The sequence below is a fragment of the Dendrobates tinctorius genome, unplaced genomic scaffold (genome assembly GCF_039654945.1).
Source record: "Dendrobates tinctorius isolate UK_male_01 unplaced genomic scaffold, ASM3965494v1 ptg000398l, whole genome shotgun sequence".
Lineage (NCBI taxonomy): Eukaryota > Metazoa > Chordata > Amphibia > Anura > Dendrobatidae > Dendrobates > Dendrobates tinctorius.
Genome location: NW_027362064.1, coordinates 70936 through 97681, shown reverse-complemented (window position 1 = coordinate 97681; position 26746 = coordinate 70936). Strand labels below are relative to the sequence as shown.

General features: G+C 44.4%; 1 protein-coding gene across 1 annotated transcript in view; it reads right to left on the bottom strand.

Moving 5' to 3' along the window:
- ATG3 (autophagy related 3) overlaps positions 1-26746 on the bottom strand; it is a 47694-nt gene that overhangs the window by 12740 nt on the left and 8208 nt on the right. Inside the window, exons 3-6 of the mRNA XM_073563802.1 lie at positions 20925-20966; positions 17172-17221; positions 15372-15442; positions 2236-2343 (exon numbers count right to left, since the gene is read on the bottom strand). Coding sequence (XP_073419903.1) covers positions 2236-2343; positions 15372-15442; positions 17172-17221; positions 20925-20966 — 271 coding nt within the window. The remainder of the gene's footprint in view (positions 1-2235; positions 2344-15371; positions 15443-17171; positions 17222-20924; positions 20967-26746) is intronic.

Sequence of the window (26746 nt, the reverse complement as noted above, 5' to 3'; positions counted from 1 at the left end):
CTGTGGTCATTTTTTGGCAGTATTCCTGTCCTATTCTGATGCCTAGTGAGCTGTTCAGCTAATCGTCTGTAAAGGCTTTCCGCCATTACAGGAACATGTGCCTAATTTTATATGTCTTACTTCATTATCTATCATAGCGATATTATGGTTAGTGTTTATTGTATTTTGTTGCCATCTACTGGATATTGTTAATATATGTTTTCATGTTCTGAAGCTGTAATTCCCACAATGCCTCTCTCTGTGCAACTCCTCCTATCTTGTTTCCTCACATCCTTTCTTGTGGCCAGTGCCATCTTGGCAACACATGCATCAGGACTGAAGAGAGGATTCTCCTGTTTCCTTTAGCCTATACCCTCCATGTTCTACCTCATCTTCATCCCTTCATCTTCCCTGATATCTTACCTCATCTCATCAAGGTACTGTGAATAAAACCTGTTAAAGTTCATCACTGCATTGCCATTCCCAGATTAGCCACGTGCAGCTGGTCAAGAATAGGAGGTTAGCGAGTAACATTATCTGCCATTGCTTGCACTGAGATACATGTTCACATCCCTCAGACACATCTCAGCCACGTACATTACATTGGTGGCAGGATACCCAGGGCATCCCTCCCTGACTGCATGCCTGCCGGTGTTTCATTGTGGGTGCTGTCCTCCCACTCTTCTGCTCTGCACCCTTCCCTGGTACCGGTCTTTCGGCTTTTGAAAAGGGGGTGCCATCTCTGGCGGTCCTTGATGTTCCGCCATTTTCAGGGGGTATATAGCTTTCTGGTGTAACCCAGTTGACCATGTTGAGCTATTCTCTTTTTTTCTCATTGCTTCTTACAGGTTCTGGTAGGAATATTTATGCTGCGCATTTGTAATATTTATTACAACACTGTTGCTGTTTAGCTCTGTCTCTCACAAGTCTGCTCGTTCAGCTGCCTTGCGGGTCATCCTGTTATGCTCTGATAGAGATCAAACAACCTCTAGAAAGACCATTGTTCTGTGGTTTTGATCTGCCAGTGCGAAAGGTCGGGCTAAGCTAGGGTGGCCCTGTCAGGGCACAGCGCTCTCAATTTGTTGGGCAAAAGCCTCTTGGGTTTTATGCCTCAAGACGTATGTTCTTCTATTCCATTGGGGCCACTAACTCTTCTGTCCACATCATTGTGAAGCTCTTACAGAAATAGCAGAAGAGCACTAAATGCATCACTTTCTCGGGTTATAACCCGAGTGATTGTTTTGCTTTCAATACTGCTTTTGCAATAACTGAATAACTGGGTGGCAGCTGTCCAGGTGTAGTCTGGTGGGGAGGAGTCATATTAACCATGGTTCCTGTGTCCCCCAATGAAGGCTACAGGAAAGATTTTACAGCGAGTGCCAAAAATCTTTATTTTGTTACCAAGAAATACACAATACATTAGGTTTGACTGCACATGGCAGCAAAATTTCCATATTACATGCATAGGCCATGTATAGCAGAGAGAAGAGCCCACTAATGTCATCAAATGGGAGATGATAGATAGATCATTTTGCCTAATATTCAGTTACCATAACCCAAAAAAGAAAATAAAAATAAGTCTATATATACATTTATATTTTACCATACAGCATTATTATTTAATGGAGATAATGACTTGAGCCTAGATTCATCATTGCTGCTGATCCAGTTTTCTGGAGTAATTTGCACTTTTTTTTAGTGCTTTTAGTATTTGCTATATGTTTTGCGCCACTTTAAGCTTCCCCCAAGTCGTTTTAAATTTTCCTAGACAACTTATTTTATCCAGATGCTTTAAAACCATGGTAAAATTTGACTTTTTACCAAATGTTGCATTTTTTGGCACTTCTCAATCCAGTCCCAGCCTGTGATAAGGTTTCTGGGGGAGTTTTCAATTTGGCACTTTTTTTGCTGACTTTTTAAAGGATTTGTGACTATTGGTAGTGAAAAGTTGCAAAAAATGGTTAAAGACAAAAAGTATAGAGCACTCTCAATTCTGCATGAAGTTCATGAACCAAGTGCGCCATTTTAAAGAATTTGGCAGAGAAAAAGTCAGCGAATACAAGATAAAAAAGAAAAACAAAAAATACTGAGAAGAATTGGAAATGACCAATTGAGCCCTTGGTAATTTGCTTTCCATTTGACTTCCCATTCACACAAAACTGTGCATCTCGTCCCTGTGCTTAGTGAATTCTGCCATTTTGTCCATAAGCATTATATGATAAGGGAGGAACGTTGAAGCCCATAAGTATAACTTACCTGCATGATGGAAAGTGTCAACCCAACCACCGTCTCCATCATCCTCTTCTATGATGGCTTCCTGTTCATCGGAGTACTCCATCTGTTTACATCTTTTATAACAGGGCACTGGAGGGAATAGCGAGGAGTGATGGTCAATGCATAGAAATATTAAGGGCAGAAAAGAGGGGTCGGTGGCGCTATGCAGGTGCCATGACTTCCAGCTTCTGTCTTACACATCCCCCTATCTGGAGCCTGGCTCATTTATGCTGTGTCATTGGGAGGTAATGAAATAATGGAAACTAAGGCATGAGAAAGGACACAACCTGCACAATCATAACGTATCAGTTGCCCCATAGTGCAATATTACATGTCTAGCAAAGCATGGGCTAGATAATTAGCACTGATCACCAGATTGTGCTCCCAGCCTTTCAGTCATTGGGTGCAGAGTACATTAAAGTGGAACTGCCCTTTCAGCACAATAGGTCCTATGCGTCTGCATGAGCAGGATCCAAGGAGTAACGTTTCTCCTTGCGGAGATTGACATGCCTGGGTGAGGAGACTTTTCAGCCACAATGCTCCTCTGGGAAATATGCAAATTGTCTTTTCAGAGAGGAAGAGGACTAGAACTCTAGCTCCACCTATAGAAAGTAGCAATCCTAAAAGACAAGCTTTTATTCTAAGTCATGTGACAAGGCTTGCTAGCGTCGATATTGACGGTTAGAATTGCTACTTCCTATAGGTGGGACTAGAGCTCTAGTCCTCTTCCTCTCTGAAAAGACAATATACTTGAGCATGACACTACTTTTGGCCAGTATATGGCTTGTATTTACTAGTTTTCCCTTCTGCAGGCTCCAATCACTAGAAGCCCCAGCATTTTTTTTTTTTTAAACATGCGCTGCCACTTTCTCCTTCCCCTTTCCTCCCCAGAGAATTCTATAAGCAACAGGTGTAATTTGATCTCTCGATGACAGAACTGTAGACAGATTTGAGCAGTCTTTCAGACCGAATAAAGTTCAGGAGACAAAAAGTGACTGGGAAGAAGAGAAAGAAACAGATTTTTATGATAAGATATATTACAAAGCTTGTTATCTTCACTTGTACCGTTGATTTATGTAAAACAATTAATTAAAAATGTAGTCACTCGTTAAGTTGCGGTCACTGACAATATCTGGCTCCTTCTCCCTGGTAGACCAATCTTGCTGGGTAGAAAGCACAAAATGGTCATGACAGAACCTTGTGCTTCTCGTGTTAGTGGAGGCCAATGCCGGAAGCCAAATAGACCCATACAGTCCTCTCATATACATCTCTGGCAAAATTAAGAGACCACTGCACAGTTTTATAAAAATCACCATCTCTACGTGTCTGACAGCCATTCCATTCCAGTGTCAGTTGAATTCCAACCAGAGTACACCTCATTCTACTTAATGTGTTTCTGAATAGGTGATCACCTGACCCAAATCTTATTTAACGAAGGAAAGTACAGTCATGGCCAAAAGTTTAGAGAATGACACAAATATTAAACTTTTACAAAGTCTACTGCTTCATTTTTTCTAATGGCAATTTGCATATACTCCAGAATGTTATAAAGAGTGATCAGCTTAACAGCAATTACTTGCAAAGTCAATATTTGCCTAGAAAATTAACTTTATCCCCCAAAACACATTTCAACATCATTGCAGCCCTGCCTTAAAAGGACCAGCTAACATCGTTTCAGTGATTGCTCCATTAACACAGGTGTGGGTGTTGATGAGAACAGGGCTGGAGATCAATCTGTCATGATTAAGTAAGAATGACACCACTGGACACGTTAAAAGGAGGCTGGTGCTTGGCATCATTGTTTCTCTTCTGTTAACCATGGTTATCTCTAAAGAAACACGTGCAGTCATCATTGCACTGCACAAAAATGGCCTAACAGGGAAGAGTAGCGCAGCTAGAAAGATTGCACCTCAGTCAACAATCTATCGCATCATCAAGAACTTCAAGGAGAGAGGTTCCCTTGTTGCCAAAAAGGCTCCAGGGCGCCCAAGAAAGACCAGCAAGCGCCTGGACCGTCTCTTAAAAGTGTTTTAGCTGCGGGATCGGGCTACCAGCAGTGCAGAGCTTGCTCAGGAACGGCAGCAGGCAGGTGTGAGTGCATCTGCACGCACTGTGAGGCGGAGACTCTTGAAGCAAGGCCTGGTCTCAAGGAGGGCAGCAAAGAAGCCACTTCTCTCCAGAAAAAACATCATGGACAGACTGATATTCTGCAAGAGGTACAGGGAGTGGACTGCTGAGGACTGGGGTAAAGTCATTTTCTCTGATGAATCCCCTTTTCGATTGTTTGGGACATCTGGAAAACGGCTTATTCGGAGAAGACCAGGTGAGCGCTACCACCAGTCTTGTCTCATGCCAACTGTCAAGCATCCTGAAACCATTCATGTGTGGGGTGGCTTCTCAGCCAAGGAAATAGGCTCTCTCTCAGTCTTGCCTAAAAACACAGCCATGAATAAAGAATGGTACCAGAATGTCCTCCAAGAGCAACTTCTCCCAACCGTCCAAGAGCAGTTTGGCGATCAACAATGCCTTTTTCAACATGATGGAGCACCTTGCCATAAAGCAAAGGTGATGACTAAATGGCTCAGGGTACAAAACATAGAGATTTTGGGACCATGGCCTGGAAACTCCCCAGATCTTAATCCCATTGAGAACTTGTGGTCAATCATCAAGGGACGGGTGGACAAACAAAAACCTTCAAATTTAGACAAAATAAAAGCATTGATTTTGCAAGAATGGACTGCTATCAGTCAGGATTTGATCCAGAAGTTGATTGAGAGCATGCCAGGGAGAATTGCTGAGGTCCTGAAGAAGAAGGGTCAACACTGCAAATATTGACTTGCTGCATTAACTCATTCTAACTGTCAATATAACCTTTTTTTACTCATAATATGATTGCAATTATATTTCTGTATGTGATAAAAACATCTGACAAACACAGATAAAAAACAGAGGGCAGCAGATCATGTGAAAATATAATATTTGTGTCATTCTCTAAACTTTTGGCCATGACTGTATAAAAAACCCTGCTGTGGTGTTCACAATCCTCTTGCAATAGGACAAGCTGGATGGCAAAACAAGTGCTAGTAATATCCCAAGAGTAATAGGAATGAAAATATAACCTTTATCCATGCAAAGGAGTTGAAATGTCTTGAGTGAGGAAAAGAAGGGCTAAATTCTGGCTTTACTAGCAGAGGGATACAGTGAGCGTCATGCTGCCTCCATCCTTAAAATTTCTAAGACAGCAGTCCATTACAACAGGGTCAAGCAGCAGACATTGGGGACAACAAGGCTACAGACTGGCAGAGGGCAAAAACCACTCTGCACTGACCGGGGTGAACCTCATCTTATTCGAATGTCACTCAGCAACCGCAGGATGACATCAAGTGATCTACAAAAGGAATGGTAAATGGCAGCTGGGGTGAAGTGCACGGCAAGAACAGTTCGTAACAGGCTCCTAGAGGCAGGGCTCAAGTCATGTAAATCTAGAAAAAAGCCTTTCATCAATGAGAAGCAAAGGAGAGCCAGGCTGAAGTTTGCCAAAGACCATAAGGATTGGACCATAGAGGACTGGAGCAAGGTAATCTTCTCTGATGAGTCTAATTTTCAGCTTTGACCAACACCTCGTCATCTAATGATTAGACGGAGACCTGGAGAGGCGTACAAGACACAGTGTCTTGCACCCACAGTGAAATTTGGTGGAGGATCGGTGATGATCTGGGGATGTTCAGTAAGGCTAGAATTGGGCAGGTTAATCTTTGCGAAGAACATATGAATCAAGACGCATACAAGGTTATCCTGGAAAAACAGTTGATTCCTTCTGCTCAGGCAATGTTCCCCAACTCTGAGGACTGTTTTTTCCAGCAGGACAATGCGCCATGCCACACAGCTAGGTCAATCAATGTGTGGATGAAGGACCACCACATCAAATCCCTGTCATGGCCAGCCCAATCTCCAGACCTGAACCCCATTGAAAACCTCTGGAATGTAATCAAGAGGGAGATGAATAGTCACAAGACATCAAACAAAGCTGCTTAAATTTTTTTTTACCAGGAGTGGCATAAGCAAAAGCAGTGTGAAAGACTGGTGGAAAGCATGCCAAGACGCATGAAAGCTGTGATTATTTGGAAAATCGACATGTTGTCAGTAGTTTATAGAAAGAGGGGGAGGAGGACGAATCCAGAAACGGCAACTAGAGGTCATAGTGAAAAAAATATATTTTATTTTGTGGTAATGCAAAGAACAAATGACTAAAAAACATGCAAGTACTAGTTAGTCATGAATAAAACATGATTAGGACACAGGGTGCCATATTGCCAATAATATAAGAATATTGTCATATAAAACATGAGAACATTATTTCATCAGGATGAAAGCGACAGAGACCAACAGAATCTCCTATGGGCATATATTGCTAAACTTGTCCCTGAATACAGGCAGATATTATATAATCAATCGCAATCACACCAATACATGGTGATTTACCTGAAAACAGACAGTGCTGGCAAAAGAGGGGTCCCCGGGCCCGCCCCAACGCGTGTTTCGGACACACCTTCTTCAGGGGGCGCTCTAATAGCGTGCATGCTCAGTTTAAAAAGGCCAGAAATCACTATGAGAACCCTGCCAGATCAAGAGGATATCATCAATGTACCGGGTCCAAATCAGGACCCGGTCCATTGATGCCTGTCGATCCGACAGGAAGAGGTCCCTCTCCCACAGCCCCAGGAACAGGTTGGCATACGAAGGCGCAGGGTTCTCATAGTGATTTAGTTTCCTTTTTGTCTGATCTGAACAACAAGGATCTGAACATCCGGTTGACATATGTATGCAGCAGTGAAAAAGTGGAATTTCTTGACACAATTGTCAAGAAAGATGTTACTGGTATGGTACAAACGGATATTTTCCGGAAATCCACCGCCACAAATTCACTGTTGCATGCGTCCTCTTGCCACCCTACACACATCATTAGGGAGGTTCCTGTGGGACAGTTTCTCCGTTTATGGCAGATCTGTTCCACAGAGTCAGATTTTGAAAAACAGGCAGAGGATCTTAAAGGGAAGGTGCCATCCCAAAAATTTTTTTTCAGCAATTGAAAAAAATGTATAGAATTAATGTTTACATTTTCTTAAAAAATATTATCATTTGTTTTTAATTTTGTAAAATATTAAAAATAATTTTAAAAAGTTTGGCATTTCCACTTGTTAACACTAGGGGGAGCAGCTACTGAAGTTTGGCACAAAAACCTAGTGTACAACTAGCTCACATTACTGTCCTGCAGTAATTATGGGCGTACAGTGTCCATGATGTTTGATTTTGATATATGATCATGCCCTAAAATGGACACTGTATGGGTGGAATCTGCTGACATGGATGTGGTGTCACTCCTCTCCTCCCCTACTGGGTGCTTGCTAAGGGAAAAGAGAGGATGACATTTAGGAACACAGTGAGCAGCCATTTTGACTGGGCCTGCAAAGTTACTGACTGTCTTTTCATGTAAAGTCTGGATCAGAACAGGCCATCAATCAGCAGAAATGTTTCCTGGATTTCTGTGGAGCAGACAAGCAGACGGTCCATCCATGTGTATAAAACACAGCGCTCTATGTACAATCCCTGGCACCGAACAGGGTGCCCTCCACAAACCAGCACACTGCTCTCCTGAAATACTCTGTGCTGCCGTCACCCTGCTCCTTCCTCCATATATCAGGCCCCTGTCGCCTCGCTTTCACACATCGCCAGGACAGGATCTGAGGAGAGGAATGGGGTCTTCGGTCACCGAGGATGGCAGGCAGCAAGGATTCTGGGAGCAGGGTGACAGCAGCACAGAGTATTTCAGGAGAGCAGTGCGCTGGTCTATGGGGGGCACAGAGGGAGATAAATGGTGGAGGAGCAGGGTGACAGCAGCACAGAGTATTTCAGGAGAGCAGTGTACTGGTCTATGGGGGGCACAGAGGGAGATATATGGCGGAGGAGCAGGGTGACAGCACCACAGAAGTCCAGGAAACATTTCTGCTGATTGATGGCCTGTTCTGATCCAGACTTTGCATGCAAAGACCCCATTCCCCTCCTCAGATTCTATCCTGGCGATGTGTGAAAGCGAGGCAACAGGCGCAGTCCGGGGTGACACTGGGAAGCAGGCTGGGGGGGAATGGAGCCATACAGTAACGATAAAAATGAGACCCCTCTCTTCAGCTGCCTCACCAGCCCTCCCCTGACTGCACCTATTACCCCTGACCCATGTGCAGGTGCTCAGCCAGAACCACCCTAGAATGGGTCCCCTTTTAGCAGATCACAAATAATACCGCCATATACTTCACACACAATGCCGCCATATAGATCATACACAATACCACCATGTAGATCACACATAAAACCAGCAGGGTGACAGCAGCACAAAGTATTTCAGGAGAGCAGTATCACACGGCAGAGAATTAGATACACGGCTCAGCAGACAGTATCACACAGGAGAGGATTAGATACATGGCTCAGCAGTCAGTGTCACACAGGATAGGAATAGATACACAGCTCAGCAGACAGTATCACACAGGAGAGGATTAGGCCTCTTTCACACTTCAGTTTTTTGCATCAGTTATAATCCGCCAAAAAGGCGGACAAGCGGATCCGTTCTCAACTGATGTGAACGGATGGCACAGGATCCGTTTTCAGACGGATCCTGAAAATGAAGAAATTTAAAGGAATCGCTGGCCGGGAAGGGGAGAGAGAGAGAGAGAGAGAAATCGCTGGCCGGGAAGGGGAGAGAGAGAGAAAGAGAGAGAAAGAGAGAGAAAGAGAGAGAAAGAGAGAGAAAGAGAGAGAAAGAGAGAGAAAGAGAGAGAAAGAGAGAGAAAGAGAGAGAAAGAGAGAGAAAGAGAGAGAAAGAGAGAGAAAGAGAGAGAAAGAGAGAGAAAGAGAAAGATTTTTTTTTTTTTTTTTGTCCGGCACCCAGAAAGAAATTCGGGTTAAATCAGTGTTTGCAGGATCCGCCAGAGAAAAAAACGTTACAAGCTCCGTTTTGAAATTTTTGAGGATGGTGACGGACAGCAACTTTTGGCGGATCCTCACAAAAAACGGATGCAACGGACAGCAATCCGTCACAATCCGCCATTAATGCAAGTCAATGGGAAAAAAACGGATCCTCAAAAAAAATTTGAGGATCCGTTTTTTTTCAAAACCTGCCGGATTGTGACTGATTGTAAAAAACGGAAGTGTGAAAGAGGCCTTAGATACACGGCTCAGCATACAGTATCACACAGGAGAGGATTAGATACACGTCTCAGCAGTCAGTATCACACAGGATAGGATTAGATACACGGTTCAGCAGTCAGTATCACACAGGAGAGGATTAGATACACGGCTCAGCAGTCAGTATCACACAGGGGAGGATTAGATACACGGCTCAACAGACAGTATCACACAGGATAGGATTAGATACACGGTTCAGCAGTCAGTATCACACAGGAGAGGATTAGATACACGGCTCAGCAGTCAGTATCACACAGGAGAGGATGAGATACACGGCTCAGCAGACTATCACACAGGAGAGGATTAGATACACGGCTCAGCAGACTATCACACAGGATAGGATTAGATACATGGCTCAGCAGTCAGTATCACACAGGGGAGGATTAGATACACAGCTCAGCAGTCAGTATCACACAGGATAGGATTAGATACACGGCTCAGCAGTCAGTATCACACAGGATAGGATTAGATACACGGCTCAACAGACAGTATCACACAGGATAGGATTAGATACACGGTTCAGCAGTCAGTATCACACAGGAGAGGATTAGATACACGGCTCAGCAGTCAGTATCACACAGGAGAGGATGAGATACACGGCTCAGCAGACTATCACACAGGATAGGATTAGATACACGGCTCAGCAGTCAGTATCACACAGGGGAGGATTAGATACACAGCTCAGCAGTCAGTATCACACAGGATAGGATTAGATACACGGCTCAGCAGGCAGTATCACAGGAGACAGTATTACAGATATGCTCACACTGGTGTAACTGCCCCCCATACACTAGACTATGGGCTGTATATGTCACTGTCACTATAAAAGCAAAGGTGTCAGATTACCGGAGATCACTGGGGCTGTGTGTGAGTGAGGAGGCGGAGACAGAGCAGGAGGACAGTGGAGCTGGAGCAGGAAGCACGGTGCAGAAAGTCGAGCTCAGCAGATAGCACTGGGCTACAATAAAATGGCGCCCAGCCACACCTACAGCAGTGAATGGTGTAGCCCACAGGGGCGTGCCCAGTTCTCTGCTAATGAGGCTGCATGGTGGGGTCGGGAGCCGACCGCAGTCTCCTATGTCCTGGGACGGCCATATTTGCAGACTGTACGAGTCCTCCACAGATCTGCAAATCAAGATGGCAGCGCCCAGTGGCTACATTAAAACATTATTACAAACAAACCATAAATCCTAGTTAGTACAACATTTGCTTTAACAACATGTTTTGTTACTCTTTTTTTGAAAATTATATAAAATTGCGGCACCTTCCCTTTAAGAATCGCTTTTTGGACCGGGGCTACAGCCGTCGCTCGGTGAAAAAGGCATACAATAGGGCAAGGTTTAGCTCCCGCTCATCTCTTCTTTATGATAATATGCGGGGAGCTTCTGCCTCTAAGGATCGCCAGATAAGGTTTGTCACCAATTATAATTCTCAAGCGACTAAGATTCGAGAGACCCTTAATAAGTCTTGGCCTATTTTGCGGATTGATCCTATACTGTCCAAAATACTACCTGAGAGACCTTCTATGTCATTCAGACGTGCCAGAAATCTAAAGGATCATTTGGTACGTAGTCTCTATATGGGGGAGCCTAGGACTACATTTCTTAATGACGTAACTCCTCGATGTGGGTGCTACCCCTTGTGGCCACTGCGTCGCTTGCCCTAACATGGACCGCGCAACCACCTTCTCTGACTCGAATGGTAAGATATATAAGATCAAGAAGTCCATCTCTTGTGATACACGATACGTGGTTTACCATGCCACGTGTCCGTGTAATCTTATCTATATAGGTATGACATCACGTCAATTGAAGGTGCGTGTGTGCGAGCATGTTTTGGGCATTGAGGCGTCGGCAGGCCATGAGGATGCATCCACGCTGAAGACTATTCCACGTCATTTCAGGCTCCATCATGGTAGTGACAGTAGTTTGATACGGTTCAAGGGTATTGATACCATTGGCATTAATATAAGGGGAGGGAAATTATCCACTAGACTTGCACGTCTTGAATCCAGATGGATCTGGACATTAAAAACTGTGCATCCTCACGGGTTGAATGAGAATCTCTCATTTGCTCCTTTCCTCGGATAACTGTTACTTGGAGTTCCACATGCAGTCTGGTGTCATTTCTTGTTTTTAATTTTCTTTTAATAATTTTTTTAGATTCCATTGTATTCTTTTGGGCCAACCAATTGATTCGCTGGATGGTAGAAGTCCCTCGTATGACCGTATTGGATGGACATGTGGCGGTACAGACGAAGTGGAGGTCACATAATACCTTCTTTTTATATTATTCATGTGGAGGACTATGCTTCTACACATAATTAGGATCTTCAAGAAGATTCTTTCTATGATACTTTATATGTATATGTGATTTTTGTATGTGCACTTTTTCTGCCATTTATGACATTGATTCTGTTTATGTCGAATGTGGTTGTCGGTATCGGTTTTACATAATTTGTATTTATACTTATATTTAGTTTTCATGTGAATATAATTTGATGATTATTGATGCCGTGGCAACTTGGCAATATTGCTAATCTTTGTAGTTAGTGCACGTACTATTATCACCATAGCATTATGGTGTCAATTTTCTTAGTCCCCTAATGTTGTGTGTTAATATTTAATACTTATTGTTATTTGTGATTGTTCACTTTAACAGCTTCATGTCTATGTCTGACTGGGTGTGCGTGTATTTGCACAGTTTTTTTCTGCTACTATAGCATTTTAGATATTTATTTGGCCGCCCATTAACAAAATGTCAGGCTGTTCCCTTATTTTCTTCCTGCGCCTGCGCGGTGTCCGGGCATCTCGCGTTAGCACTGTGGAGCTATGGGCGTTTGATCACGTGGGGCCCCAAGTGATTCCGGCGTCACACCTCCTCATCTGCTGCGTCGTAGATGCCTGGTCATCTCTCGGGCAACGGTCTCACTTTACCCGCCCGCACTCTCTGCATAACTGTGGGAGTTTATAGCGTGGCTGGTGCTATAGCAACGGATGACGACTTCCGGTTTTGGATCCAGCGCTCATTTCCGGTTTCTGGCCTTTTTAAACTGAGCATGCACGCTATTAGAGCGCCCCCTGAAGAAGGTGTGTCCGAAACGCGCGTTGGGGCGGGCCCGGGGACCCCTCTTTTGCCAGCACTGTCTGTTTTCAGGTAAATCACCATGTATTGGTGTGATTGCGATTGATTATATAATATCTGCCTGTATTCAGAGACAAGTTTAGCAATATATGCCCATAGGAGATTCTGTTGGTCTCTGTCGCTTTCATCCTGATGAAACAATGTTCTCATGTTTTATATGACAATATTCTTATATTATTGGCAATATGGCACCCTGTGTCCTGATCATGTTTTATTCATGACTAACTAGTACTTGCATGTTTTTTTAGTCATTTGTTCTTTGCATTACCACAAAATAAGGCTGGTTTCACACTTGCGTTTTTTTTCGCGGTATTTTAGCGCTAAATAGCGCATGCGGTTTTTTTTCGTATACTTTGCATGGGATGCGCTTATGTGCGCATACACATGCGTTTGTACGCGTTTTTCCGCGCATGCGGTTTTTTGCGGTATGTGCTCGGGCGCACAAAATGCATCCTGTTGCATTTTTTGGGCGTCCGACTTGCCTCAAAAAAATGCATGCGCGCGCAATGCGTTTTTTTTTACAGCAAGACACCCATTATAAGTCTATGGGTGCGCATATGTGCGCATTGGCATGCTTATGTATGCGTTTTTTTGCACATGCACTTTTTTTTGTTAACCATGGAATTTAGGGGTTTGGGTTAGAGTTAGGGTTAGTTAAGGGGGTTTAGGGTTAGGGTCAGGGTTAGTTAGGGTTTAGGGTTTGGGTTAGGGTTAAGTATGGTTTGGTTAAGTGTTAGGGTCAGGGTTAGGGTCAGGGTTAGTTAGGGTTTGGGTTAGGGTTAAGTATGGCTTGGTTAAGGGTTAGGGTCAGGGTTAGGGTCAGGGTTAGTTAGGGTTTAGGGTTTGGGTTAGGGTTAAGTATGGTTTGGTTAAGGGTTAGGGTCAGGGTTAGTAAAGTCATGGTTTGGGTTAGTGTGAGGGGCCACCTAATGTTTGGAAAAAACGCAAACGCGGTAAAAACGCACTAAAAACGCATACAAACGCATAAAAACGCTGCGTTTTTTTCATGCATGCTCATAAAAATGCTTGAAAAAAACGCAGCAGTTGTATGCGTTTTTCAATGCGTTTTTTTGCGGGAAAAACGCGCTGCAAAAAAAAGCAAGTGTGAAATTAGCCTAAAATATATTTTTTTCACTATGACCTCTAGTTGCCGTTTCTGGATTCGTCCTCCTCCCCCTCTTTCTATATGTATTTTGGCAACTGGTCAATTACAGTCCAATGTTATAAATGTACTGGGACATTAATCACGGTCATTGATGACATATTGTTTATTATATTGTCCCAGATGACGTTCACATTGTTTTGCACTACCTTCGTTGCATGTTCTAGTAGTTTATAGATTAAAAGAGCAATTTACATTTTACTCAAAAATATACCTATAAAGAGAAAAATCAGACAAACTGAACATTTTGGTCTCTTAATTTTTGCCAGAGCTGTATGGGCAGCACAGTGGCTCAGTGGATAGCACTGCAGCGCTGGAGTCCTGGGTTCAAATCTTACCAAGGACAACATCTGCAAGGAGTTTGTATGTTCTCCATATGTTTACGTGGGTTTCCTCCCACACTCCAAAGACATACTGATAGGGAATTTAGATTGTGAGCCCCATCGGGGACAGTGATGATAATGTGTGCAAACTGTAAAGTGCTGCGGAATAAGTTAGCGCTATATAAAAATAAACATTATTATTATAGGTATTGTCAGCTGTAACAGAGGCGAACAGAGGAGGGCAAGCTGTGATTATTATTAGGGAGGTTGTTGGCTGGGTTATTCCTGCTGATTAGTGGATCTCCTGTAATCTCTAGTGGAAGAAAAAGCCTTCAAGATATCTGGAAAACCGGTCCCATACTTCTCCTGTTGCAGAGCGTTTATTGTACTGTTTTGCTTCCTCTATGTGCATCAATTGCCCCATGTCAAAAGGCTAACTTTGGGAGCGCGCTCCCAGACCCGTTGAAGACTTGTCCAGGTCGGTATCGCAGCTGTTTTAACGATGGCAGCGTATATTTCTAAGGCCGTGTTCACATGTTCAGTATTAGGTGAGTTTTTTACCTCAGTATTTGTAAGCTAAAACCAAGAGTGACACACAGGAAAAGTATAATAGAAACTCGTCACCACTTCTGTATTTATCACCCACTCCTGGTTTTGGCTTAGATACTGATGTGACATACTGCCCAAATACTGAGTGTGTTAACATGGCCTGAGGATGGTTTACAGCAGTGGTCCCCAACTTTTCTGACATTGAGAGCCACATTCAGCACTTCGAGAGGGTCACGAGCCAAATCCAGCTCCATCCCCCCTCACAGTAGTGGCAACCAGAGCCCCCATTATGGGTAGAATGATAGCCAAAGCTTTTCCACAGAAGTATAAGTATACCTAGATCCAGAGGTCCCCACAATACCCCAATCAGTATTCTCCCATCAAGGACTCCCAACACACTTTCACATCCAGCTTCAGGCACTGCCTCTCACAGGTAGTACCATCCTCCAGCGTACCATACCCAAATCATCTCTAAACCCCTAAGACCAGTATATGTGCATCCAGATCTGTTCTGTGCAGGGCTACTCACGTAATTCACCATTTTGAGTTGTTCTCTTCATACCTGTTTGTTAGACCTGGAGCTAATGCACCAAGTTGGCAGACAGTCGCGAGCCACAATTCATGGGACCGCGAGCCACCTGTTGGGGACCTCTGCTTTACAGTAACACAATTAACCTCTTGTGCGATATATTACACGCTCTTACCATTCTTTGTCATTAGAAACTGCTTTTCATTGGGCAGATAAGCTTTAATTTTTAATTCTTCCCCAGCCGCCCTAAAGTAAAAAGAGAAAGGTGTATAACGTGACAGAGAAATATTCCCAAAAATCAATACAGCAACATAGAAAAGAAATGAATTCATGTGACTCCCAGTACGCAAATCCTACAATTCTTAAAAGCTCCTGATACATACATTTCTAGCCACTTCCACATGTGGCCGGCAGTCCTCTAATACACAAAGTTTAGAAAGGAAACAATGTAGAGGAGCGTGTGATGCATTATTTAGTGTTTGCCCGCTCAATAACAGCAGGAGATGGCTGACACAGCGCAGATCACATCGAATCTTAAGTAGGCGACGTGCCGGAATAATAACACTAACTAAAAACGGTGCACAATCTCATAGAAAACCTCAGTTGTAAACTAATAGGATCTCCAACCAGAAGAGTGTCAAGTGTGGTCTTCTCAATATACACATGGGTACAGAGACCGGTAATAACCAGCCAGATGATGGGGCATCAATGCGCTTTCCTCTTATACTAGCATTTTTTAGGAGGTCGTTATAAGAGGCATCAACAGTTAAGTATGTGTTCCCACCATGGCGCATACACAGAACGCTTCCATGCGGCCCCACCAAAAGACGCCTGCCATAAGGATGTCTCTTTTGCATATGTATGTGAGGTATGGTTTGGCATTCCTTTATTTATTAACAGAAGAAAAAAGAGCGAATAGTTTCAATGCTCCCTCCTGAAAAAAAAAAAAAAAAAAAAAACTCCTACAAACCCAGCGGTGCTCGGAGCCAGTTGTGTGACGGCTTCGCTAATTACAAATATTCAATCAATTTATTCCATCTAATAAAATCCTCCATACATAAATTAACTTTTGAGGTTCATGCGGTTCAATTCTCGCATGCAGAAATAACTTCTAAGGGTATAAGGGTAGGTTCATGTGAGCATTTAAAAAAAAAAATGAATAAAATAAAAAAAACTCAGTTTAAATCACCAAAAGTGGGAAGATTGTTTTTCACTTGCCAACTTTGTGCAATCCGTTATTTACAGCAGATATTCACCATTTACAGAATTGCAATGTATCTGCAAAATTCAGATGCTACACTGCCTCTCTGTATGGCATCCTATTCCTTTTTATTACTTGCCTGTAGACTTGAATGGATTTGTCTCATCCGATTTACTGAGGAAATTAGTATATGATGAGATTGTAAAAATAATCGGATTCAGTCAGTTGAAAAAAAAAAAAAAAAAGTTGCTCTGCTGCATTGAATAACATTGGTCATGTAAACGAGACCTCTGTATATTTATTTCTAATGTGGTCGAAACACCATTGACTCCGTCCATCCTGGAATTGTGGATGGAATAAACATTGGACAGTTTTACTTAATGGATGCGGGCAGGATAAACTCTTGCATTTTAATTTACAGTAGGGAAAACATCGTAGAACATGCTGTTCAATACTAGGGAACGGAGTGGAAAAACAAACAAACCCCTAAAAACAGTATTTTATATATTTATTTATTTTTTTTTAACACTGGGACCCTATGGGTAATGCCTGCTTACATAGTAGGATATCTTGAACTTGGCAACATTTACTCCTGCCTTGAGCCTTAGGGGATACAGCCAAGCACGCTCACCCTTCATTTTAGTGATTGGCAAACAATCCATTTCATGTGCTCTGTTAAATTATTTTTAATGAGGTTCTTTGGAAACTATGCTTTTGACTAACTGTGCCACAAGGAAAAAAAAACAAACAAAAAAAACAAAAAAAACTACTTGCCATTGCCAAGTAGGGCAGTGATGGACCAGGTGATCGCCGGCAGCCAGAAACTGTGAACAAAATACAAACATATTAGAGTATATACTTTTGGGAGGTGTGTACGCTGCTGCGCAGAGCGATCATCTTGTCCTACAGCCTGGGGTGGCCCTCAAGATGGCCAACACCACATCAAACACTACAGCCGGATGAAACATTTGTTCTAGAGACACATGAGATTTTGTATGGAAGAAAACCCCCTTCCACTATTACTAGTGGGAGGCACGGCTCATTTGCATGGCAGCCATATACATGTGGTCCCAGATTGGTTGTCTCCTTACTCCTTTCCTCAGTGGGAAGAGGAAGATGTTATATGAGAAGATCAGTGCCATCTGTAGTGACCATCACATCATGGCCACAATTGCCAAGATGTCACCTCCAAATTGCACTCTACTTCCTACCCTTTCTGGGTTTGTCTCCTACTATACACACACCTAGGTCAAGCTTTGAATACAGGTGACCATTGTGGGACACCCCCTTTAATCCTGCAGCAATAAGGCAGTGAGACAAACATTTGATTTAAAGAGTTGCTGTCACCTGGTGAAAAGTGGACAGTTTTTGTTCTGGCTTTCATTCTTGTTGCTCCCTTGAGAAATAAGGTTTTTTTCCCTGTATTTTTAAATTCGCCATACAGTTCCAGAGATACGGGCTTTTAATTTTGTGCTAGCCTTTACCAATGGGGCATGGCTCTCTGGATCTTCTGGGGATGTACCTTTAAGCTGCTTTGAATTATTACCCTGTGATCCACACCCCTTTGGTAAAGACCATAGCAATTAACATACAAAGGCTGGTATCTTGTAATCAGATGGCGAATTTAAAAACAAACAAACCAGAAGAATACTCATGGAGAACAGTGTGAATAATAATAATAATAATAATAAATTTTATTTTTATAGCGCCGACATATTCCGCAGCACTTTACATTTCAGAGGGGATTTGTACAGACAATAGACATTACAGCATAACAATAATCACATACAGTAGATTATAACAAATACCAAGAGGAGTGAGGGCCCTGCTCGCAAGCTTACAGTCTATGAGGAAAGAGGTAGACACGAAAGGTGGGTGGTAACAGTTGCCCTGATTGTATGGACCAGCCATAATGTTAAGTGTGTAACAGTACAGACACAGAGGGCTAATGGATGCATAAAGCATGTGGGAACATGATGCTGGGAACCTGGTTATGGTAAAATTTTTGGCTCTGCCACACAGGGATAGGTTAGGTTAATGTGTTGAGGCGATAGGCCAGTCTGAATAAATGCGTTTTCAGGACACGCTTAAAATTGTGGGGACTGGGGACTAATCGTATTGACCTGGGAAGTGCATTCCAAAGAATTGGCGCGGCACGTGTAAAGTCTTGGAGACGGGAGTGGGAGGTTCTGACTATTGAGGATACTAACCTCAGGTCATCAGCAGAACGGAGGGCGCGGGTAGGGTGGTATACTGAAACAAGGGAGGAGATGTAGGGTGGTGCTGAGCCATGGAGGGCTTTGTGGGTGAGGGTAATAAGTTTATACTGAATTCTGGAGTGGATGGGTAGCCAGTGTAATGACTGGCACAAGGTAGAGGCATCGGTGTAACGATTGGTGAGGAATATGATCCTGGCTGCAGCATTCAAGACAGATTGGAGAGGGGAGAGTTTTGTAAGAGGGAGACCGATTAGAAGAGAGTTACAATAGTCGAGACGAGAATGAATAAGAGAAACAGTAAGAGTTTTTGCAGAGTCCAAAGTAAGAAAAGGTCGAATTCTAGAAATGTTTTTGAGGTGCAGATGACAAGAGCGAGCCAGTGATCGAATGTGGGGGGCAAAGGAAAGCTCGGAATCAAGTATGACCCCAAGACAGCGGGCATGTTGCTGGGGAGTAATAGTGGAACCACAGACGGAAATGGCAATGTCGGGTGTAGGTACATTAGTAGCGGGAGGAAACACAAGGAGTTCAGTCTTTGATAGGTTCAGTTTCAGATATAGTGAGGACATGATATTAGACACAGCGTTTAGACAATCGCCAGTGTTTTCTAGAAAGGCTGGCGTGATGTCAGGAGAAGAAGCGTATAATTGGGTGTCATCAGCATAGAGATGGTACTGGAAACCAAATCTACTGATTGTTTGACCAATAGGGGCAGTGTACAAGGAGAAGAGGAGGGGGCCTAGAACCGATCCTTGAGGAACCCCAACAGTAAGAGGAAGGTGAGAGGAGGAGGAACCGGCAAAAGAAACAGTAAAGGAGCGGTCGGAGAGATAGGAGGAGAACCAGGAGAGAACGGTGTCCTTGAGGCCAATGGAACGGAGCATAGTGAGGAGGAGCTGATGATCCACAGTGTCGAATGCTGCAGAGAGATCCAAGAGAATTAGCATGGAGTAATGACCATTTGATTTAGCTGTTAGCAGATCATTAGAGACTTTAGTGAGGGCAGTTTCAGTGGAGTGTAAAGAGCGGAAACCGGATTGGAGAGGGTCGAGAACAGAGTTTTCTGAGAGATAGCGGATAAGACGGGAGTGGACCAGGCGTTCCAGGAGTTTAGAGATGAAGGGAAGATTAGAGACAGGTCTATAGTTAGCGGCACAGTTTTGGTCGAGGGATGGTTTTTTAAGTAGTGGATGTATGATGGCATGCTTAAATGAGGAGGGAAAAATACCAGAAGAGAGAGAGAGGTTAAATATTTTAGTTAGGTGAGGGGTGACAGCAGGGGAAAGGGACTGGAGGAGATGTGACGGAAATGGGTCACTGGTGCAAGTAGTTGGGCGAGAAGATGCAAGGAGCCTGCTTACTTCTTCTTCTGTGACTGGTTCAAAATCAGAGAGTGAGTTAGATGCAGTGGGGGAGGGAGGACAGTGCATGGTATGAGGGGATTTGGAGATAATTTCCTGTCGAATCTGGTCAATTTTTTCTTTGAAGTAATTGGCCAGATCGTCAGCTCGGAGCTCAGTGGTTGGGGCCTGTACTCTTGGATTGAGTAGAGAATGAAAAGTGTCAAAGAGACGTTTCGGGTTATTGGACAGTGAGATGATGAGGGTGTTGAAATAGGTTTGTTTGGAGAGGTGAAGGGCAGTGTTGTATGTTCTAAGCATAAACTTAAAATGGATGAAATCTTCGTGTAGATTGGATTTTCTCCACAGACGTTCGGCGCACCTGGAGCACCGCTGCAGGAAACGTGTTTGCACCGTGTGCCAGGGTTGTCGCCGTCTGCGTTGTGGTGTTCTATTTATAGGGGGTGCAAATTCATCCAGGGCAGTTTGAAGTGTTTCATTGTAATGCTTCAATGCAGAATCAGGACATGAGAGGGAGGAGATAGGGGCCAATGAAGACTGCAAGTTCTTCAGAAGTTTCTGGGTGTTAATGGCCTGTGTGTTTCTATAAGTCTGGACAGTGGGGGTGACCTGAGCAGCCTGGCAGTTCTTTATAGAGAATGAAAGAAGATTGTGGTCAGAGAGCGGGAGAGGGGAGTTTGCAAAATCATCCACTGCACAAAGCCGAGAGAAGACCAAGTCGAGGGAGTTTCCGTCTTCATGCGTTGGAGAATTAGTAAGCTGCGAAAGGCCAAATGAGGAGGTTAGAGATAAAAGGTGAGTAGCAGATGGGGAGAATATAATAAAAGGAAAAATTGTACACTTTCGACGTGGTGGCAAGTTCTTTTTAAAGAGGTTAAGGTGTAAGGGTGCTGGTCTCAGGTAACACTAAAGAAAACATTCACTAGGCGGCCTGTACGGCCACTTACCTCTTCAGGAGTAATCACACCGGTCTCCTTAAATTTTGACTCCTGTATAAGAAATATATAAGAATAGGAAATAATGTCATGAGACAAATCAGTTGTGGAGAACTCTGTGCATTTATCCTTAAGTGCGGCTTGGATTGTCTTCCCCCCCTTCACAAATTCATAAAAATACTTGCCAAGTGGACGTCCATAATCTACAATTTAGGCTAGTTTCGCACTAGCGTTTCACTGACCTGCGTCGGTCTGCGCACGGTCGCCGCTAAGCTCCGCTCCCGGCCGCGTCTCCTCCCGGCGGCTCCGCATGCGACCTGCGTACCCTATCTTTAGCATTGGGTACGCAGGCCGTGCGCAGGTATGCATTTGCCGGCGCATGTGTCATTTTGACGGTGCGCCGAGCACACCAAAATGCAACACGGTGCGTTTGGCGCAAGTTGGCGTACCGTCGAAAGGACACATGCGCCGGCAAACGCATACCTGTGCACGGCCTGCGTACCCAATGCTAAAGATAGGGTACGCAGGTCGCATGCAGCATCGTGCGCCCATAGGCGAAGCGGCAGGGAGGAGGCACGGACGGGGCGAAGCTTAGCGGCAGCCGTGCGCAGACCGACGCAGGTCAGTGAAACGCTAGTGTAAAACTAGCCTTATAGGTTACAAACTTCATAAGGAAATCATGTGATTGCAAGAGATACTTCTGGCATAAGTCTCGCTGAGGTTTGCATGTGGCACTGTGGTGAGGTTCTGCCGGTTTTCCATAGAAGCACGCCATACATTTCCTAGAACCATTGTGAGACAGTGGTTTTATTTCGGGAAGGCAGAAAATACGACGAGTCCTGTTGACAGCTGTCTCCCAGAAGGCAACACAAGCGCTCTACTGAAGAACTGCTCAGGTGTCCTTATCAGAAAGGCTGTGAAAGTCCAACTGGTCATCCTGAGAACATTGCTTTAATGGAGTCGTCTCCTCCTTTTTACAATTGGCCCACATTTAGAAATACATTTACTTATCTAGGACGATTTCTGCTGCGTATGTCGCAGTCACCTGACCCTGCACAACATCTGCCTTTGATGTTTTGTTCGAAAGCTTCTCCAGCCTTGGCCAGAATGTCAGCGACATCACGAGAGACTCATTCATGGCTGTCCGTACATATGCATCCTCTCAAGTGATGTCACTGATAATCCATCCAAGGCTAGAGGCCAGAAGGAGAAACCGTCAGATGGTACGTCACAGGAAGGTGACGGGAACGATCAGGGACAGTGTGATTGGAGACTGTCTAAATGGAGCAAAGATCAGGCACGTGCACCTCCCTACAAGATTCACAAAAAATAGAGAGTACTGAAACTGGCTCTCAGGCAATCATAAAGAATGGAGCACAAGTGTGCTTACTCCACCGCTGCTTCGTTCCTAGAGGGTACTGAAGAGCTCCCTTCTCTGGATTGGTAGAGGTCCAAACAGTTTCCCTCTCCTATTAATCAACATGTTATATTGCTAGAGGATAACTTGTGTACCTGGTAGAACAGATAACATTCGAACCTGTGATGGTCTATGTGGATGTTCATATGAGTAACTTTTGTGGATCAAGTGGTCGAAGCAAAATTATGTGAGTTGTCTTTATTGATCTGAGTGTTGGATCAACCTTGGCAATGAAAGGGTCTGAGAAACCATTCAGGCAGTACTTGGAGCGGTCCAAGTACTGTCAGTTTTTCTTTGCGAAGGTCAAGAAATCCTTTTCACATTAGGCCGTTTTCACACTTCAGTTTTTCCTGTCAGTCCGAATCCGCCAAAATAGCGGAAAACGGATCCGCAGGCGAACTGACAGGAACGGGTGGCATCGGATCGGCGGATGGACGGGTCCGCCAAAGTAGAAAAATTAAAAGAACCGCGCCTGTGAAGAAAAAAAAAAAAAAGTAAAAACCGGCGATGTAGAGCTGTCCGGGAGCGGGCATGGTGACGCGGGAGCTGTGGGCATGGCGGGATCAGCAGTGGGGAAGTAGCGGGAGCAGCAGCGGTGGTTGCGGCATCAGTAGGTGCGTTGTCGTGGAGAAGGTGCCGTAAAGGAGCGGCGATGTGGAGGAGTATGTCGTGGAGGAGAGATCTCGCGGGACAGCAGCGACAATGTGGAGGAGTATGTCGTGGAGGAGAGAGAGATCTCGCGAGACAGCAGCGGCGATGTGGAGGAGTACGTCGTGGAGGAGAGAGAGAGATCTCGCGGGACAGCAGAGGCGATGTGGAGGGGTATGTCGTGGAGGAGAGAGATCAGCAGCGGCGATGTGGAGGGGAATGTCGTGGAGGAGAGGAGAGAGAATATTTTATCCAGCAGCCAGACAGAAATGCGGGTTAATTTAGTAAATAGCGGATCCAGAGAACAAAATAACATTACATGCTCCGTCCGGGCCGCTGAACGGACGCCAAAATCTTGGCGGATCCGTACAAAAGCGGATCGAACGGATGACCATCCGTCAAGATCCGCCGATAATGCAAGTCTATGAGGAAAAAAAACGGATCCGCCAAGAAAAATGGCGGATCAGTTTTTTTTTTCAAGTCGGCGGATCTTGACTGATGGTCACAAACGGAAGTGTGAAACAGGCCTTAGGCTACTTTCACACTTGCTTTTTTTTGCAGCGCGTTTTTCCCGCAAAAAAACGCATGGAAAAAACGCATACAAACGCTGTGTTTTTTTCAAGCATTTTTATGTGCATGCATGAAAAAACGCAGCGTTTTTATGCGTTTTTAGTGCGTTTTTACCGCTTTTGCGTTTATTTCCAACATTAGTTGACCTCACCAAAAAAAATCAAGATAGGGTTAGGATTAACACTAACCCAAACCATGATTTTACTAACCCTAAACCAAACCATACTAACCCTAACCCTTATCCAAACCATACTAACCCTATCCCTTAACCAAACCATACTAACCCTAACCCAAACCCTAACCCCCCTTAACTAACCCTAACTCTAACCCAAACCCCTAATTTCCATTGTCTAACCAATGGTCAACAAAAAAACGCATACATGAGCATGCCAATGCGCACGTATGCGCACCCACAGACTTACAATGGATGTCTTGCTGTAAAAAAAACGCATTTTTTTGAGGCAAGTCGGATGCCCCAAAAATGCAACAGGTTGCATTTTGTGCGCCCGAGCGCACACCACAAAAAACGCATGCGCGTAAAAACGCATACAAACGCATGTGTATGCGCACATAAGCGCATCCCATGCAAAATATAGGAAAAAGCGCGCATGCGTTTTTTAGCGCTAAAATACAGCACAAAAAAACGCAAGTGTGAAACCAGCCTTAGTGAAAAAAACTAATCAAACTCTGACATAAATCACTGGTAAAACTCAGTCCGCTTTGCTCATGCATCAAAAAAAATTCATATAGGTGGCTTATAACAGGTCACTGATCCCTCATTGGCCTGTTCCCTATTTTACAAAATCAATATTATACGTATTGGGAAAAAAAAAAAAAAATCACGTTCTGCAGGCGCCATTTTGCTAGAGAAAAAAAAGGCGCCATCTCAGTGGAGACAAATTTTTACTAGCAAAATGATGCCGTCGGCACCTGCGCAGTAGCATCTATTGGATCACCGATAAATGCTACTGCACAGGCGCCATCTTGGTAGAGAATTTTTTGAGAGATTTTCTTTTTCAGAATAAATGTATTTGACTAAATAATACAATTTAATGCACATTACACATGCGATCATGCTGCAGCACAGGAGCCGCCGCCTGCTGAATGTGATTATTTTTTTTTTCACTACATATAATAATCAGTATGTAAACTAGGGGGCAGGTCAGTGAGGGATCAGTGACCTGTCATAAGCTATCAGTATGATTACTAAGCAGACCACCACATGAAGACCCCCACTGAAGCACAAGAATCTAACTCAAAACTGAAAATAAATATTAAACAACCACAAGTCGGATTTCATCAACGCAGGTATCATTTTAATCTGTATAACGGCACCAACCTGACGCTGTCTGTGGGTTACTGTGCACAATCCTGCTGACAGCAGGTTCCCTTTAACCAGAGACTTAAGCCATACTTAAAACCATCAGCCAACACAGCTGAAATCAGCGGACTAGAGCACATGAGCAAACCCATATCTGAAGGGGGTTTTACACATAGCGATATCGCTAGCAATATCGCTAAAACGTCACTGATTTTGTGACGTTATAGCGATATTGCTAGCGATATCGCTATGTGTGATACTTACCTCCGACCGGCTCCCCCGCTGTCTGTCGCTCATCGCGCGAGATCGGGCAGCTCCGTTTCTCGTCGTCGGCTTCCTGCTGTGTGAGACGAGCGACGCTGGACCCGGGCGGGAGGACGTCAGGATTGCTGAGTGTGAAAGGTGAGTATCGTCCGCTGCTGCATCGCTGCGAGATCTTCCTGTGTGGAAGCTCACTAGCGATCATTTAGCGATGCACCAGCGATCCTGACCGGGTCGGATTGCTGGTGCATAGCTAAATGTAAAAGGGCCTTAACACTAAAGGGTATATTTCAACCCATTTGAGCATTTTTAGCTACCATATATACTTGAGTATAAGCCGACCCGAGTACAAGCCAAGGCACCTAATTTTGCAACGGAAAACTGGGTAAGCTTATTGACTCGACTATAAGCCGGGTATGCATTGTCCCCTCATCCCTGTCCTGGTATGCGTGGCTCCCACTGTGGCTGTCCTGGTATGCGTGGCTCCCCCCGTAGCTGTCCTGGTATGCATGCTTCCTATTGCAAAAAAAAACCAAAACAAACATCCTACTCACCCCTCCAGTGTGCCCTCGCAACATCACGTTCCGGCTTCCAGCAGTTCTTCCTGTGCTGAGCGATCAAATGACGCCGCTCATTAAGGTAATGAATAGTGCCTCCACGCCTATGGAGTGTAAGCACGTGAATATTACCTTAATGAGCAGTGCCACGTGATCACTCAGCACAGGAAGTGCTGCTGGAAGCCGGCACCAACGAGATGACGTGAGGCCATGCTGGAGGGTGAGTAGGATGTCTTCTGGAAGCCGGCGGCTGCGGCTCCAGCTGTCACCGTGCACGCTATAAGAAAAATGAATATTAATTTCTATTTGGCGGCGGCACAGGCTTTAGCCACAGCCACCGGCTCCTGCCTCTGTGACCCGCTGCTACGCCGCTCCCCCTCCGGCTTTCTTGGACAATTGACTCATGTATTAGCCGAGGGGGGTGTTTTCAGCACAAAAAAATTGCCTCCTCTCTCATACTAGATTTCTTCTTCCTCTTCTTTCCTTTGAGGTCATGTGTGTGGCCAGAGATCCCGTGCATTCTGCCTGCCGTCTCTCCTATGCAACGACTTTTCGATTTTCTTGTGCGCCGGACAGGCACAGCCACTTTCGGTCCCAGTGTTCCCTGGCGCTTAGAAAAGTTGCAAGTCGGGTGTGCAACTTTTCAGAGTGCCAGAGAACACTGGGACTGGAAAGGACTGTGACTCTCTGGCGCACAAGAAAATTGAAAAGTCATTGCCCTGAGAAGGGTGGAAAGGTGCATAGGAGAGACGGCAGGCAGAATGTGCAGGTGTGGGATTTTCGGTCATGCATATGACGTCAAAAGCAAGCAGGGAAGAGAAATCTAAAGTAGTGTAAAAAGAGAGGATGCAGTCTTATCTACTTGGCATACGCCCCACAGCCTGGAAGATCAAAATGAATAAAGATGGTTTTTAATGAACAAGGCATCATCCAGGAGGCCTACAGATATGATTAGGTTCAGATGTCTACAACCTGTATGCCCATATTAGTTAAAAATGCTCAAATGGAGTGACAGATAACCTTTAAAAGGGTTTTCAACTTTCCACCGCTGCTCTACTCT